Source organism: Coregonus clupeaformis, chromosome 26 (assembly GCF_020615455.1).
Source record: "Coregonus clupeaformis isolate EN_2021a chromosome 26, ASM2061545v1, whole genome shotgun sequence".
Classification (NCBI taxonomy): domain Eukaryota; kingdom Metazoa; phylum Chordata; class Actinopteri; order Salmoniformes; family Salmonidae; genus Coregonus; species Coregonus clupeaformis.
Genome location: NC_059217.1, coordinates 20931601 through 20948293, shown reverse-complemented (window position 1 = coordinate 20948293; position 16693 = coordinate 20931601). Strand labels below are relative to the sequence as shown.

Sequence of the window (16693 nt, the reverse complement as noted above, 5' to 3'; positions counted from 1 at the left end):
ATCAATCAAATCAAACTTTATTTATATAGCACATTTCTTGCAACAAATTAATTTCATGGTGTTCAAACTCATGCATTGAGAGGCATGTGGCACTTAACTCTTGGCAGGTCTCTCTCTATAGGTGACCAGATAATTCTCTCTACCACATGCGAATGCCCCCGTGGAGCTCATAAGTGTAGCCATGCGACTGCGTTGGCTATTTTTGCGGTTGACAATATCGGCTGTACGGATGTGGAATGCGAATGTAGGAAGCCAGCCGTGCCCAACCAGGTGCAGTCAGTGGAGGACCTGTCCCCGGCCGAAGACTACAACCCTCTGTCCCGAGAACCCACAGAGAAGGATCTTCAGTGGCTAAGGAACCGTATCTGGGGCAGGTTCAGTGGAATGGCATGGCTCTGCTATCCCTGTCTGTACCAGACATTGTTAAAAAACAAGGGCACCTGGGGCATGCAGGCATCCTGGCTGGCATGGCACTGTCAGAGGAGCAGCAGGAGGCTATACAGCAGGCAACAGTTGGACAGCGCACCAACCCCAATTGGCACTCCACCGGGAGAGGGAGGTTGACTGCCAGCAATTTTGGAGTAGTGGTTAGGGCCAAGCGCGTTACCTTGTCGCTGCTAAAAAGGGTCCTCAGATCACAGTCATTGGATGGGCGTTGTCTGTAAAGTCGGGCACAGATAACGAAGAGGAGGACATCAAGGCGTTCAAAATGGCTACAGGGATGGATGTGCAGGAGTCAGGGCTTTGGGTCACGGGGTCTGGGATCTTGGGTGCCTCACCGGATGTCCATATGGTGCAAGGGACCTTACCATTGAAGAGGCAGTGAAGTCAAAGGATTTCTATATCCAGGAGGAGGGAGGGTCTTACCGCCTCCGTGAAGACCATCCTTACTTGCACCAGGTCCAAGGGTAGCTCCACATCACTGGAATTTACACTTTTTTCTTTGTTTTGTGGATCACTAGGCTCCATCACCATCCCCATCCAGCGTGACGTCCTCTGGTAGACTCATATTGCTGGACTAGAGGAGTTTTTCAAGGACCACATGCTCCCAAAGTCTGTAAATATGTTGTAAATAGTTTTTCCACACAAATCAGTTTTATTCATACCTTGAGGTTTTATTCCAATCCCAAAACATTTAAAAAAAATTTTTGGGGGGGGGCACTGGATCAGCGTTCTCGTCGCGCCTCCTGTCAGTACCTGTTTTCAGAGAAGCCAATGGTCAAACCATATTCCACATAGTTCATACACACTCCCTAGGTCCAAGAATAGGTTATATTACATATAAGTGCAGGGCAATTTTTCTTGCCTGAGCATTTGCAATAATGCAATGATTAAAGTAGTTAGCAGATGTTTCTGTTTAGCTCATTTTGCTGTTATACCAGGTCATTTACACATGTAACAGCACAGCATCATGTCACTCCTCATTTACATTTACGTCATTTAGCAGACGCTCTTATCCAGAGCGACTTACAGTTAGTGAGTGCATACATAATTTTTGTATATATATATATATCTTTTTTCATACTAGCCCCCCGTGGGAATCGAACCCACAACTCTGGCGTTGCAAACGCCATGCTCTACCAACTGAGCTACATCCCTGCCGGCCATTCCCTTCCCTACCCTGGGACAATTGTGCGCCGCCCCATGGGTCTCCCGGTCACGGCCGGCTACGACAGAGCCTGGATTCGAACCAGGATCTCTAGTGGCACAGCTAGCACTGCGATGCAGTGGCTTAGACCACTTAGCCACTCGGGAGGTAGGACTCAATTAGACTATCAATTAGCCAGGTGAATTTGTAGATACAGTGCATTCGGAAAGTATTCAGACCCCTTGACTTTTTTCCACATTTTGTTACGTTACAGCAATATTCTAAAATTGATTAAATTGTTTTTTCCCCCTCATTAATCTACACACAATACCCCATACTGACAAAGCAAAAACAGGTTTTTATAAAAACTGAAATATCACATTTACATAAGTATTTAGACGCTTTACTCAGTACTTTGTTGAAGCACCTTTGGCAGCGATTACAGCCTTGAGTCTTCTTGGGTATGACGCTACAAGCTTGGCACCCCTGTATTTGGGGAGTTTCTCCCATTGTTCTCTGCAGATCCTCTCAAGCTCTGTCAGGTTGGATGGGGAGCGTCGCTGCACAACTATTTTCAGGTCTCTCCAGAGATGTTCGATCGGGTTCAAGTCCGGGCTCTGGCTGGTCCACTCAAGAAATTTCAGAGACTTGCCCCGAAGCCACTCCTGCGTTGTCTTGGCTGTGTGCTTAGGGTCGTTGTCCTGTTGGAAGGTGAACCTTCGCCACAGTCTGAGGTCCTGAGTGCTCTGGAGCAGATTTTCATCAAGGATCTCTCTGTACTTTGCTCCGTTCATCTTTCCCTCGATCCTGACTAGTGTCCCAGTCCCTGCCGCTGAAAAACATCCCCACAGCATGATGTTGCCACCACCATGCTTCACAGTAGGGATGGTGCCAGGTTTCCTCCATAGGTGACGCTTGGCATTCAGGCCAAAGAATCTTGGTTCTCCAAGCGGGCCATCATGTGCCTTTTACTGAGGAGTGCCTTCCGTCTGGCCACTCTACCATAAAGGCCTGATTGGTGGAGTGCTGCAGAGATGGTTGTCCTTCTGGAAGGTTCTCCCATCTCCACAGAGGAACTCTGGAGCTCTGTCAGTGTGACCATCAGGTTCTTGGTCACCTCCCTGACCAAGGCCCTTTCCCCTGATTGCTCAGTTTGGCCGGGCGGCCAGCTCTAGGAAGAGTCTTGGTGGTTCCAAACTTCTTCCATTTAAGAATGATGGAGGCCACTGTGTTCTTGGGGACCTACAATGCTGCAGAAATGTTTTGCTACCCTTCCCCAGATCTGTGCCTCGACACAATCCTGTATCGGAGCTCTACGGAAAATTCCTTCGACCTCATGGCTTGGTTTTTGCTCTGACATGCACTGTCAACTGTGGGACCTTATATAGACAGGTGTGTGCCTTTCCAAATCATGTCCAATCAATTGAATTTACCATAGGTGGACTCCAATCAAGTTGTAGAAACATCTCAAGGATGATCAATGGAAACAGGATGCACCTGAGCTCAATTTCGAGTCTCATAGCAAAGGGTCTGAATATTTATGTAAATAAGGTATTTCTGTTTTTTATTTTTAATGCATTTGCAAGAATTTCTAAAAACCTGCTTTCGCTTTCTCATTATGGGGTATTGTGTGTAGATTGATGAGAACATTCTTTATTTAATCAATTTTAGAATAAGGCTGCAACATAACAAAATGTGTGTCACGAGCTGATGTGGATGTGGTGTTGGAGTCAGGCGCAGGACACAGAAGCTTAGTCAAACCGACTTTACTTGTCAAACACGACAATACAAAATAACGGACCTCAAAACAACGGAGGCGAGCGATTACGCATACAGTGCGTCAATACACTAAATACAAGAGAGCAATAACAAATCACCAATGGACAGGCGGACAACAACACACAACTGCAAAAAAAAGGAAACTTATAGGTGACATAATCAATACATAATACGAAACAGGTGCACCAACAAGACAAACCAAACAAACATAGAGAACATCAAGCGGTAGCAGCTAGTACTCCGGGGACGACGAACGCCGAAGCCTGCCCGAACAAGGAGGAGGAGCAGTCTCGGCGGAATTCGTGACAGTACCCCCCCCTTGACGCCGTGCGCCGACCCCGGCCTCGGGGACGGCCAGGAGGACGTGGAGCAGGGCGTGTAGGATGACTACGGTGGAACTCAGTCAGGAGGGATGGATCTAAAATGTCCCTCCTAGGCACCCAGCACCGTTCCTCCGGACCGTACCCCTCCCACTCCACGAGATATTGTAGACCCCCCATCCGACGTCTCGAATCCACGATGAACCGGACTGAGTACGCCGGAGCCCCCTCGATGTCCAGTGGGGGCGGAGGGGTCTCTCTTATCTCATTCTCCTGGAGTGGACCAGCTACCACCGGCCTGAGGAGAAACACATGGAACGAGGGGTTAATGTGATAGTCATTAGGCAGTTGCAACTTGTAACACACCTCGTTCAATCTCCTCAGGACTTTAAATGGCCCCACAAACCGCCGGTCAAGCTTCCGGCAGGGCAGGCGAAGGGGCAGGTTTCGAGTCGAGAGCCAGACTCGATCTCCAGGGGCGTATACTGGACCCTCACTGCGGTGGAGATCGGCGCTCGCCTTCTGCCTGCGGATGGCCCGCTGCAGATGTACGTGTGCAGCGTTCCACGTCTCCTCCGAGCGCCGAAACCACTCATCCACCGCAGGAGCCTCGATCTGGCTCTGATGCCACGGTGCCAGAACCGGCTGATACCCTCACACGCACTGAAAAGGGGTCAGGTTAGTAGAGGAGTGGCGAAGAGAGTTCTGAGCCATCTCTGCCCAGGGGATATACCCCGACCACTCCTCCGGCCGGCCCTGGCAATAGGATCTCAGAAACCTACCCACATCCTGGTTCACTCTCTCCACCTGCCCGTTACTCTCAGGGTGGTAACCCAAGGTAAGGCTAACCGATACCCCCAAGCGTTCCATGAACGCCCTCCAGACTCTAGAGGTGAATTGGGGACCCCGATCAGACACTATATCCTCGGGAACCCCGTAGTGCCGGAAGACGTGGGTGAACAAAGCCTCAGCGGTCTGTAGGGCAGTAGGGAGACCCGGCATTGGAATGAGACGACAGGCCTTAGAGAACCGATCCACAACGACCAGAATAGTGGTATTCCCCTGAGAGGGGGGAAGGTCCGTGACAAAGTCCACCGAGAGGTGAGACCACGGCCGTTGTGGAACAGGCAGGGGTTGTAACTTCCCCCTGGGCAGGTGTCTAGGCACCTTACACTGAGCTCACACCGAGCAGGAGGAGACATAAACCCTCACGTCCCTAGCCAAAGTTGGCCACCAGTACTTAACACTAAGGCAGTGCACTGTCCGGCCAATACCTGGATGTCCAGAGGAGGGTGACGTATGAGCCCAATAAATGAGACGATCACGGACCTCGAGCGGCACGTACGTCCGACCCACTGGACACTCTGGGGGAGTAGGGTCGGTGCGTAATGCCCGCTCAATTTCCGCATCGACCTCCCATACCACCGGTGCCACCAGACAAGACTCCGGCAGTATGGGAGTGGGCTCAATGGACCTCTCCTCTGTGTCATACCGCCGGGACAGGGCGTCTGCCTTACCGTTCTGGGACCCTGGGATGTAAGTGATCTTAAAAACGAACCGGGTCAGAAACATGTTCCACCTAGCCTGACGAGGGTTCAATCTCCTAGCTGCCCGGATATACAGAATGAGAAAAGGGTGTTGAGCCCCCTCAAGCCAATGCCTCCACACCTTTAGGGCTTGAACCACGGCTAACAGCTCCCTGTCACCTACGTCATAATTACGTTCCGCCGGGCTGAGCTTTTTAGAATAAAAAGCGCAGGGACGGAGCTTAGGAGGCGTGCCGGAGCGTTGCGACAGTACTGCCCCAATACCGGCCTCTGACGCGTCCACCTCTACCTGGAACGCTAAAGCGGGGTCCAGGTGCGCCAGCACCGGAGCCGAAGTGAACAGGTCCTTCAGTTTACAAAACGCCCTGTCCGCTTCAGCCGACCACTGCAAACGCACCGGGCCCCCCTTCAGCAGGGAAGTAATGGGAGCTGCCACCTGTCCAAAACCCCGGATAAACCTCCGGTAGTAATTGGCAAAACCCAAAAACTGCTGCACCTCTTTAACAGTGGTTGGGGTTTGCCAGTTACGCACGGCTGACACACGGTCAATCTCCATCTTCACCCCTGACGCGGACAACCGATGACCCAAGAAGGAGATGGACTCCTGGAAAAAACTGACATTTCTCTGCCTTGACATACAAGTCATGCTCCAACAGCCTACCCAACACTCGGCGCACCAGGGCTACATGCTCGGCTTGTGTAGCAGAGTACACTAGGATGTCGTCAATGTACACTACCACTCCCTGCCCATGCAGGTCCCGGAAGATCTCGTCCACAAATGATTGGAAGACTGAAGGAGCATTCATTAACCCGTATGGCATGACAAGATACTCATAATGACCTGAGGTGGTACTAAATGCCGTCTTCCATTCATCTCCCTCCCTAATGCGCACCAAGTTATAAGCGCTCCTGAGATCCAGTTTTGTGAAGAAACGCGCTCTGCGTAATGATTCAGTCATACTCGCAATCAGAGGAAGAGGGTAACTGTATTTCACAGTGATCTGATTGAGACTACGGTAATCAATACACGGGCGCAACCCTCCATCCTTCTTCACAAAAAAGAAACTCGAGGACGCAGGGGAAGTGGAGGGCCATATGTATCCTTGTCTCAGGGACTCAGCTATGTATGTCTCCATAGCCGCCGTCTCCTCTTGAGACAGAGGATACACATGGCTCCGCGGGAGTGCCGCACCTGTCTGGAGGTTTATCGCACAATCTCCCTGTCTATGAGGTGGCAATCGCGTCGCCCTCGTCTTGCTGAACACGAGTGCCAAATCCTCATACTCAGGGGGAATGTGCATTGCGGGCACTTGGTTCGGACTCTCCACCGTGGTCGCTCCAACGGAAACACCTAAACATTGCCCAACACACTGGCCAGACCATTCCTTGAGAGCCCTCTGTTGCCACGAAATGGTGGGGTCATGGGTGATTAACCAAGGAAGCCCCAGCACCACGGGATACGCAGGAGAGTCAATTAGGTACAACTGAATAATCTCCTCATGACCCCCCTGCGTCTTCATCTTTAGTGGCGCTGTGACCTCCCCTAATCAACCCAGATCCCAACGGGCGGCTATCTAGGGCATGGACAGGAAAGGGTGCATCGACGGGCAGGAGGGGAATCCCTAACCTAGAACAAAATTTCCGATCAATAAAATTCCCAGCGGCGCCTGAATCGACTAGCGCCTTATGCTGGGAATGAGATGCAACCTGAGGAAATACCACAGGTATACACAAGTGAACAACAGAGAGCTCTGGGTGAGTGGGGCGCCTACTCACCTGAAATGACTCCCCCAGTGCGCGACCTGTTGCCCCGATTCCCCTGAGACCCTCCCCAGCACCTAGCCGCAGTGTGTCCTCCACGGCCACAGCTGGTGCAGGGGACGGCTCCCCTCGGGTTCTCTCTCCTTCTCTCTCTAGCGCCAGCACCCCCGAGCTCCATAGGGCTCGGCTCGGAGGTGCTGGGGGATGGAATGGACGGCCCCAACTCGGGACGTCCGCGGGTGGCCAGCAGGGTATCCAGACGGATGGACATGTCTACTAGCTGGTCGAAGGACAGATTGGTGTCCCTGCAGGCCAGCTCTCGACGAACGTCCTCACGCAGGCTACACCGATAGTGGTCGATGAGGGCCCTCTCATTCCACCCCGCATCCGCCGCTAGAGTCCGGAAATCCAGGGCGAACTCCTGTGCGCTCCTCTTCCCCTGTCGGAGGTGGAACAGACGCTCCCCCGCCGCTTTACCCTCAGGAGGGTGATCGAAAACAGCCCTGAAGCGGCGGGAGAACTCCGCGTAGCTGATGGTGGCGGTGTCTATTCCCCTCCATTCGGCATTGGCCCACTCCAACGCCTTGCCGGAGAGACAGGAGATGAGGGCGGAAACGCTCTCGTATCCCGAGGGCGCCGGGTGTATGGTGGCCAGGTAGAGTTCCACCTGCAGGAGGAACCCCTGACACCCGGCTGCGGTGCCATCATACGCCCTCGGGAGCGAGAGCCGAATTCCACTGGATTCCGGAGCTGGTCTGGTGGGGCTGGCCGATGGTGGTGGTAATGTAGGAGGAGGTGTGGGCACGCCTCCCCTTTCCCATCGGCGCAGGGTGTTCATCACCTCCTGCATGGCGGAGCCGAGTTGCTGGATCATGGCGTCCTGGCAGCTGACCCGATCCTCCAGCGACTCGGTCGCCGCCGCTGCTCCTGCTGACTCCATAGTAAGGTGTGTTGTTCTGTCACGAGCTGATGTGGATGTGGTGTTGGAGTCAGGCGCAGGACACAGAAGCTTAGTCAAACCGACTTTACTTGTCAAACACGACAATACAAAATAACGGGCCTCAAAACAACGGAGGCGAGCAATTACGCATACAGTGCGTCAATACACTAAATACAAGAGAGCAATAACAAATCACCAACGGACAGGCGGACAACAACACACAACTGCAAACAAAACCAAAGGAAACGTATAGGTGACATAATCAATACATAATACGAAACAGGTGCACCAACAAGACAAAACCAAACAAACATAGAGAACATCAAGTGGTAGCAGCTAGTACTCCGGGGACGACGAACGCCGAAGCCTTCCCGAACAAGGAGGAGGAGCAGTCTCGGCGGAATTCGTGACAATGTGGAAAAAGTAAAGGGGTCTGAATACTTTCCGAATGCACTGTACATGGCTCTTGTCTTTCCTGTTTGAAAAAAGTTGAATAAAAGTTTTAATCTACCCCTAGTCCATTTTTTGGGGGTGGGGGGTATACCCTCTAATTTTTCATATTGATAGTTGACCCATTAACCCATATACCATCAGCATTTAGGAGATAGCTATTGATAAAACATTTGTGTACATGCAACCTGTGCTTTGTATCCACTTGTGTGGTTGTATTAGGTTTTTAAATCATCAAATAAACCAAATGAAATGTGTTAAACTATTCACCAGATCATATGTTTTAAGAATATAAGTAGAAAATGACTTAGAATGTAGTCTGTGTCGTCAGGAAGGTAGCAGTGCACTAAGAGAAATTCAAGTTAGCAAAAAACACTGACAAAAGGAAATGACAGTTTCGACCTGATTAAAGTGTGCCGGTTACCACAGTAACTGTCAGTAACACACACACACACACACACACACACACACACACACACACACACACACACACACACACACACACACACACACACACACACACACACACACACACACACGTACAACCGAACATGTAGGCTCATGCACATTGATAAGTACATTGAGCAAGCATGGATGAGCTGGGTGAGTATACTTTTTTCCTCTGCTGCTGTTGTGTTATAAAACAAAATACAATAGATAAAACTATAAAGGAAATACACACATCGATAAATCTGAGCACAAATAAAATATAAAAATGCTATGCTCATGAAAATGTACATGTAAAGGTTTTGTTGTATGTGGTGAATGAAGCGTGTATTACATTGGGCATGCTAATCATATCATATGGATCATATCAAATCTGTATAAAATGTATTTTTGTAGACATGACTGTTGATGTAAATTCACAGTGAATCATAAAGAAGGTTCTCTGTTGATAGGCAAATGGATTCTTGAGGTTGTTGACTGAAGTCACTGATATGATTCCGTCCTACTACCAACCAAATAAAATTTGTGAGAAATCCAGTGGATAGGGATTTACAGTGCCTTAAGAAAGTATTCACACCCCTTTACTTTTTCCAAATGTTGTTGTTTTACAGCTTGAATTGAAAATGGATTAAATTGAGATTTTGTACCCCATAATGTCAAAGTGGAATTTTGTTTGTAGAACGTTTTAGAAATGTATAAAAAGTTAAAAGCTGAATTGTCTTGAGTCAATAAATATTCAACCCCTTTGTTATAGCAAGCCTAAATAAGTTCAGGAGTAAAAATGTGCTTAACAAATCGCATAATAATTTGCTTTGAATCATTCTGTGTTCGGTAATAGTGGTTAACCCTAAGGTTGATGTCTGCACTTCCGGGGAAATCGAATTAGCATAATACAAAAATCCCCATAAAAATCTGTCAGTTTAAATGAAACATATTTGTTTTTTGCGTTGGATGTGTCTTCTCAATCCCCCTCATCCGCCTATGTCGCACTTCTGCATCTGTGGTGAAAGGTGACAGAGCTAGAGCGGTGTTTGTCAGACCATGAGGCATCCTGAAAATCAGTCTTCTCACAAAATCGTCTGTAACGTCCAAACAGTTTGGCCTCCAAACTGTGACTCCTCAATGGAATGATGAGACTGTTACGAACACGATGGTGTTCTCTGTTTTGCTCTACGACCCCCCTCAAGCGTCTTGGAGCTCGTCTGAAGTCAGTACAGATGATCTGCCAACTTCTGTCTGTAGCGTCCAAACAGTTTGGGCTACACATTAATATGACCCCTCTGTGGAAAGGTGAGACTCTCAAGAACACGTACATGTGTTCACAAGACTCATCTGAAGGTCCCCCAGTCCCAGTTGAAAAAATGAATGGAAGTATATATGGAGACTGTTTAGTGCCAAAAATAAGGGGTTAAATACAGTGGGGGAAAAAAGTATTTAGTCAGCCACCAATTGTGCAAGTTCTCCCACTTCAAAAGATGAGAGAGGCCTGTATTTTCATCATAGGTACACGTCAACTATGACAGACAAAATGAGAATTTTTTCTCTCCAGAAAATCACATTGTAGGATTTTTAATTTATTTATTTGCAAATTATGGTGGAAAATAAGTATTTGGTCAATAACAAAAGTTTCTCAATACTTTGTTATATACCCTTTGTTGGCAATGACACAGGTCAAATGTTTTCTGTAAGTCTTCACAAGGTTTTCACACACTGTTGCTGGTATTTTGGCCCATTCCTCCATGCAGATCTCCTCTAGAGCAGTGATGTTTTGGGGCTGTCGCTGGGCAACACAGACTTTCAACTCCCTCCAAAGATTTTCTATGGGGTTGAGATCTGGAGACTGGCTAGGCCACTCCAGGACCTTGAAATGCTTCTTACGAAGCCACTCCTTCGTTGCCCGGGCGGTGTGTTTGGGATAATTGTCATGCTGAAAGACCCAGCCACGTTTCATCTTCAATGCCCTTGCTGATGGAAGGAGGTTTTCACTCAAAATCTCACGATACATGGCCCCATTCATTCTTTCCTTTACACGGATCAGTCGTCCTGGTCCCTTTGCAGAAAAACAGCCCCAAAGCATGATGTTTCCACCCCCATGCTTCACAGTAGGTATGGTGTTCTTTGGATGCAACTCAGCATTCTTTGTCCTCCAAACACGACGAGTTGAGTTTTTACCAAAAAGTTCTATTTTGGTTTCATCTGACCATATGACATTCTCCCAATCCTCTTCTGGATCATCCAAATGCACTCTAGCAAACTTCAGACGGGCCTGGACATGTACTGGCTTAAGCAGGGGGACACGTCTGGCAAATAAATTCATTAAAAATCCTACAATGTGATTTTCTGGAAAAAGAAATCTCATTTTGTCTGTCATAGTTGACATGTACCTATGATGAAAATTACAGTCCTCTCTCATCTTTTTAAGTGGGAGAACTTGCACAATTGGTGGCTGACTAAATACTTTTTTCCCCCACTGTACATGTCAAAAAAAGTAAAAATGTTTCCTGATCTCTCAGATATAGGGCAAACACTTCAGAACAAACTTCCTTTAGATTTTTTTGGGGGGACTATCTGTTGGTCAATGTAGTGAATCTAAGGCCAAATAAAAATTTTCATCAAATATATATATTTTTTATACTTCAAGGGGTCTTAACATTCAAAATCAATAGCAAAATGATCCTGGGTATGACCTTCTTAAAACAATTCCATATAGCATTAGACAGGGCTTAGACTGTTATTGGTTAACATGAGTTTTGAATGACTACCACATCTCTGTTCCCCACACATACAATTATCTGCAAGGTCCCTCAATCGAGTGGTGAATTTCAAGTACTGTTTTAACCACAAAGACCAGGGAGGTTTTTCAATGCCTCGCAAAGAAGGGCACCGTTTGGCAGACACTGAATATCCCTCTGAGCATGGTGAAGTTATCAATTAGGCTTTGGATGGTGTATCAAAACACAAGGCCAAATCTACACTGGAGTTGCTTACCAAGACGACATAGAATGTTCCTGAGTGGCCTAGTTACAGTTTTGACTTAAATTGGCTTGAAAATCTATGGCAAGACTTGAAAATGGCTGTCTAGCAATGATCAACAATCAACATGACAGAGCTTGAAGAATTTTCAAAAGAATAATGTGCAAATATTGTACAATCCAAAAAGACTCATATATGTAATCGCCGCCAAAGGTGCTTCTACAAAGTATTGACTCAGGAGTGTGAATACTTATGTAAATGAGATATTTCTGTATTTCATTTTCAATAAATGTACAAACATTTCCAAAAACATGTTTTTACTTTGTCATTATGGGGTATTGTTTGTAGATGGGTGAAAAAAATAATATTTAAAATATTTTGAATTCAGGCTGTAACACAACAAATGTGGAATAAGTCAAGGGGTATGAATACTTTCTGAAGGCACTTAATATATGTTTTAGTTATGACTTACTTGTGAAGAACTTATGATAAACTTCCTCTTAAAATGAGCACAATACTTAATAGTTATATGCAATGTTCCCTTTCATAGGCTACTGTCAGCAGAATATATGTGAGTTAAAAGTCAGAATAAGACTGTTTTTTAGTCATAGAGTGCATCAGTTTCAAAAGTGTCACTTCTTCTTTGAGGATCTTGTCTGTAACATCTCTTCTATCATATCCTCAGGAAGCAGCACTTTATGAAACAGCCAGTGGTGGAAAAAGTACCCAATTTTCACACTTGAGTAAAAGTAAAGATACCTTAATAGAAAATGACTCAAGTAAAAGTCTAAAAGTATTTGGTTAAGCAAATCTGAAAGCACATTTTTCATGTTCTTTTAATTTATGGATAGCCAGGGGCACACTCCAACACTCAGACATAATTTACAAGCAAAGCATTTGTGTTTAGTGAGTCCGCCAGATCAGAGGCAGTGGAGATGACCAGGGATGTTCTCTTGATAAGTGTGTGAATTGGACCATTTTCCTGTCCTGCTAAGCATTCAAAATGTAACTAGTACTTTTAGGTGTCAGGGAAAATATATGGAGTAAAAAGTACATTCTTTTCTTTAGGAATGTCATGGTGTAAAAGTAAAAGTAATAAAAACAAATAAAGAGAGTCGCACACTCTATGTATAAACTCCCAGTAATTTATTGGGTAAGAAACCACCAACGTTTCGGCATCATTGAAGAAGGCACAGTGATGCTGAAACGTTGGTGGATTCTTACCCAATAAATGACTGGGAGTTTATACATAGAGTGTGCAACTCTCTTTATTTGTTTTTATAGCTTACAGTTTATTCCCTGTTAGTCAGCACCTCTACACTAAATAATGTTCTCTGGGTGTGCGCCAGCTCATGCTTTTTATTACACTAGTAAAAGTAAAAGTTGTCAAAAATATAAATGGTAACGTAAAGTACAGATACCCAAAAAAACTACTTAAGAAGTACTTTAAAGTATTTTTAATTAAGTACTTTACACCACTGGAAGCAACCACAGCAGATCAATGGGTGCACCTTGCAATAGGCAAGAGGAGAACGTAGTGAGGCATTATAACTCACCTCAGAGGAAGTCTGTCGGAAGTGCTTTTTCTGATTGATACTGTAGTACCATACCATACCACATCATATATGTGTTTTACAGATCTTATCCTAGAAGAGCTGGCTTTCAACTTAGCTGATCCAGAGTTGGCTACTCAGAAGAAAGAAAGTGATACAGCCAACACATATGGACAGGTAATGACCAAATCACCTCTAGCAGTTGTTGTTTAGTATTTTGTCCAAGTATTACAACTGGATGTGTCTTCTAGCTCTATGTGTTATGTGGAATTTCCCACAGGTCCCAAAGGTGTGTCCTATTGGTCTCCCTCCAAAGAAAGAAAATGAGACAGACAGCACCGATGTATACAGGTGAGCCACTGGTAGGTCAGCCCACAGATAGCCATACGTTATGACCCTGGGTGAGACCATACAGATATAACTGAGACTCAGATTTATCACCTCAGATTCCAGTAGAATCTGTCCAGTGTCCACTGCATACCAGTGCTCATCTGTGATTTTCTCTGTGTGTTTGTCAGTGAGTTACCAGCTCCAGTGGATGCCGGTCTGCTGAGTCCTTGCTCTGCTACCAGAGAGCTGGACTCCATAATGGAGGATTTGTTACTTGGCCTGGAGATGGGGGTGAGGAAGCATCTATCATTGAATACACCTTTGGTCAGAGCATGAGCAGAGGACGACTGTGGAAGAATGCATTTCCTTGTTTCCTTGTGTCCTCTTTCCTCGCCCCCTTCTCAAAACCCATTGTATGAGAAGGTCAGAGGGGAGGGACCTCTGAGCTTCCCATCAAATGGCTTCTCATCCAATGGGTTTTGAGAAGGAGGCAAGGAGAGATGGGGAGAATCAAGCAAATGCAATTGAGATTCTCCCTGTGTCTTTCAGTGAAGTTGACTTGATCTGACAGCAGAGGGCAGTATAACCAAACTAAACAAATATTGGTCAGCTTTAGTACCACTAGTGCCACCAAATGTAATATAATTTTGAGATATACAACTGTTAAAGACATGTTTTAGATGCATATGAACAGATGCAATTCTGTTTTGAGGACACACAGCTTTTTCTCATCTTTAGCTCCCAGACCCTCCCGCTCCCTCAACCCCACCACCACTTGTCCAGAAGTCAGTCAAAAAAACACAGGTTGTAGAAAATAAAGAAAAGGATGACCCCCAAGCGGAACAGGAGAGCACCAACAGCCCAAAGACTTCTGATCTGGAGCGCAAGGCGTCAACACAGAGAAAAACGGACGCCATAGATGACCTTCTGGGAGGCCTGAGCTCTGATATGGAGAAGATGGGTGTACGAACAGTGGCGAAGGGCCACTGTGCTTCCTGTGGCAAGGTCATTGTGGGAAAGGTAAAAACCAGACAAAAGCTTGATTTCAAAATAACATTATAGGCGAAGATGATCAATCAAAAGTACTATGGACAGCATATGAAACAAAGTATATTTATTTCTTACCACTTTATTTCATTCTGCAGATGATCACAGCCCTGGGCCAGGTGTGGCACCCAGAACACTTTGTTTGTGTGGTGTGTCAGGCTGAGCTGGGCACCAGTGGCTTTTTTGAGAGGGAGGGGAAGGCCTACTGTGAGAAAGACTACCAGCACCTCTTCTCACCTCGCTGTGATTACTGCAAGGGCCCCATTCTGCAGGTACACTCCTTCTCTTTAGATTGGACTGTATTATCACCATTATCTAACGCTGCACAAAACCAACTCACCACCTCTCTAGATCTGTTGTCGTTGGGTTTACCTCACCACATGCTGGGCTCTTTGACCTCTCTCTCAGAACATTCTGACAGCGATGGACCGCTCCTGGCACCCTGAGCACTTCTTCTGTTCCCACTGTGGGGAGCTCTTTGGGGCTGAAGGTGAGGGAGCACACATCTATCTGCCTGACAGATAGCACAACAACCACTACTGTTCCCTATAGGGTAACATACGTTTTAGACCACAGTGTGACTGAGAACACTCTCCTCTCTTTGTGTGTGTGTCCTTTGATGTGCCATAGGTTTTCTGGAGAAGGACGGGAAGCCGTACTGTCACAGAGACTTTTACCATCTATTTGCTCCAAAGTGCACTGGTTGTGGAGACCCTGTGAGAGAGAACTACCTGACTGCAGCCAATGGCACCTGGCATCCCAACTGCTTTGTCTGCTCAGTGAGTCGCTCACCACAGATCACACACATGGCTTCGGCTTCGAAACTTCTACCATTACTCAGACAATACACTTTGAACAGCCAACAGCCACAATGCAACATTGTGCTGATATTTTCATAATCCTCTTCAATCTCCAAAAAAGAGTAGGCCTACTATATCAACTAGATAGAATGAGTGATCTGTTTCTCCTTCTCTCCATCCCTCCAGGACTGTCTGAAGCCCTTCACCGATGGTTGTTTCCTGGAGCTGGATGGTCGTCCCCTGTGCTCTCTGCACTTCCACTCCCGACAGGGTACACTGTGTGGGGGCTGTGGAGAGCCCATCTCTGGCCGCTGCATCTCTGCTTTGGAGCGCAAGTTCCACCCTGAGCACTTTGTGTGTGCCTTCTGTCTGCGTAAACTCAGCCAAGGGGTGTTCAAGGAGCAGGCAGGGAAACCCTACTGCTCAGCCTGCCACACCAAACTGTTTGTGTAAGACTTATACTGTAATAATAGTACCCAGTTAATATATAAGGTAATCAAATTAACCTGAAAAAAGTCATACTTATGTGGAAAATCCCACACAAATCATCAAGGCAATATCCGCATACGAAATGAAAAATAAACTATTAGGCCTCCCGAGTGGCGCAGCGGTCTAAGGCACTGCATCGCAGTGCTTGAGGCATCACTACAGACCCAGGTTCGATCCCAGGCTGTGTTATAACCGGCCGTGACTGGGAGTCCCATAGGGCGGCACACAATTGGCCCAGCGTCGTCTGGGTTAGGGGAGGGTTTGGCCAGGGGGGCTTTACTTGGCCCTTCACAGAACAGTGCAAAATGGCTCTAACCAGAATAGATAGAGGAGTGGGAGGCCCCGGTGCACAAATGAGCAAGAGGGCAAATACATTAGGGTGTCTAGTTTGAGAAACAGGTGCCTCACAGGTCCTCAACTGGCAGCTTCATTAAATAGTACCCGCAAAACACCAGTCTCAACAGTGAAGAGGTGACTGCGGGATGCTGACCTTCTAGGCAGAGTTGGAAAAAAAAAAGCTATATCTCAGACTGCCCATCTTAATCTTTTATTTTTATTGGCCAGTCTGAGATATGGCTTTTTCTTTGCAACTCTGCCTAGAAGGTCAGCATCCCGGAGTCGCCTCTTCACTGTTGACGTTGAGACTGGTGTTTTGCGGGTACTATTTAA

At 46.8% G+C, this 16693-nt stretch overlaps 1 protein-coding gene across 2 annotated transcripts; it reads left to right on the top strand.

The window, feature by feature from the left end:
• The first annotated feature begins 8909 nt into the window (after positions 1–8909).
• On the top strand, positions 8910–16198 carry LOC121540299 (leupaxin). Of its 2 annotated transcripts, XM_041849067.1 has the most exons (9): positions 8910–8988; positions 13444–13535; positions 13639–13709; positions 13877–13979; positions 14427–14708; positions 14834–15007; positions 15144–15225; positions 15366–15514; positions 15722–16198. In XM_041849067.1, the coding sequence occupies exons 1-9, from the start codon at positions 8976–8978 to the stop codon at positions 15986–15988; spliced, it is 1233 nt and encodes a 410-aa protein (XP_041705001.1). In that variant the 5' UTR covers positions 8910–8975; the 3' UTR covers positions 15989–16198. The 2 variants fall into 2 exon arrangements, with proteins under 2 accessions (XP_041705001.1, XP_041705002.1); XM_041849068.1 differs by lacking the exon at positions 8910–8988 and having other exon boundaries at positions 13452–13535; positions 13610–13709.
• The last annotated feature ends 495 nt before the right edge of the window (positions 16199–16693 follow it).

Bases quoted from the DNA above. Each gene is read 5' to 3' on its own strand.
- LOC121540299 (XM_041849067.1), top strand. The intron at 13,710-13,876 runs GTGAGCCACTGG...TGTGTTTGTCAG, and splicing joins GACAGCACCGATGTATACAG to TGAGTTACCAGCTCCAGTGG. The intron at 14,709-14,833 runs GTAAAAACCAGA...TTCATTCTGCAG, and splicing joins GCAAGGTCATTGTGGGAAAG to ATGATCACAGCCCTGGGCCA.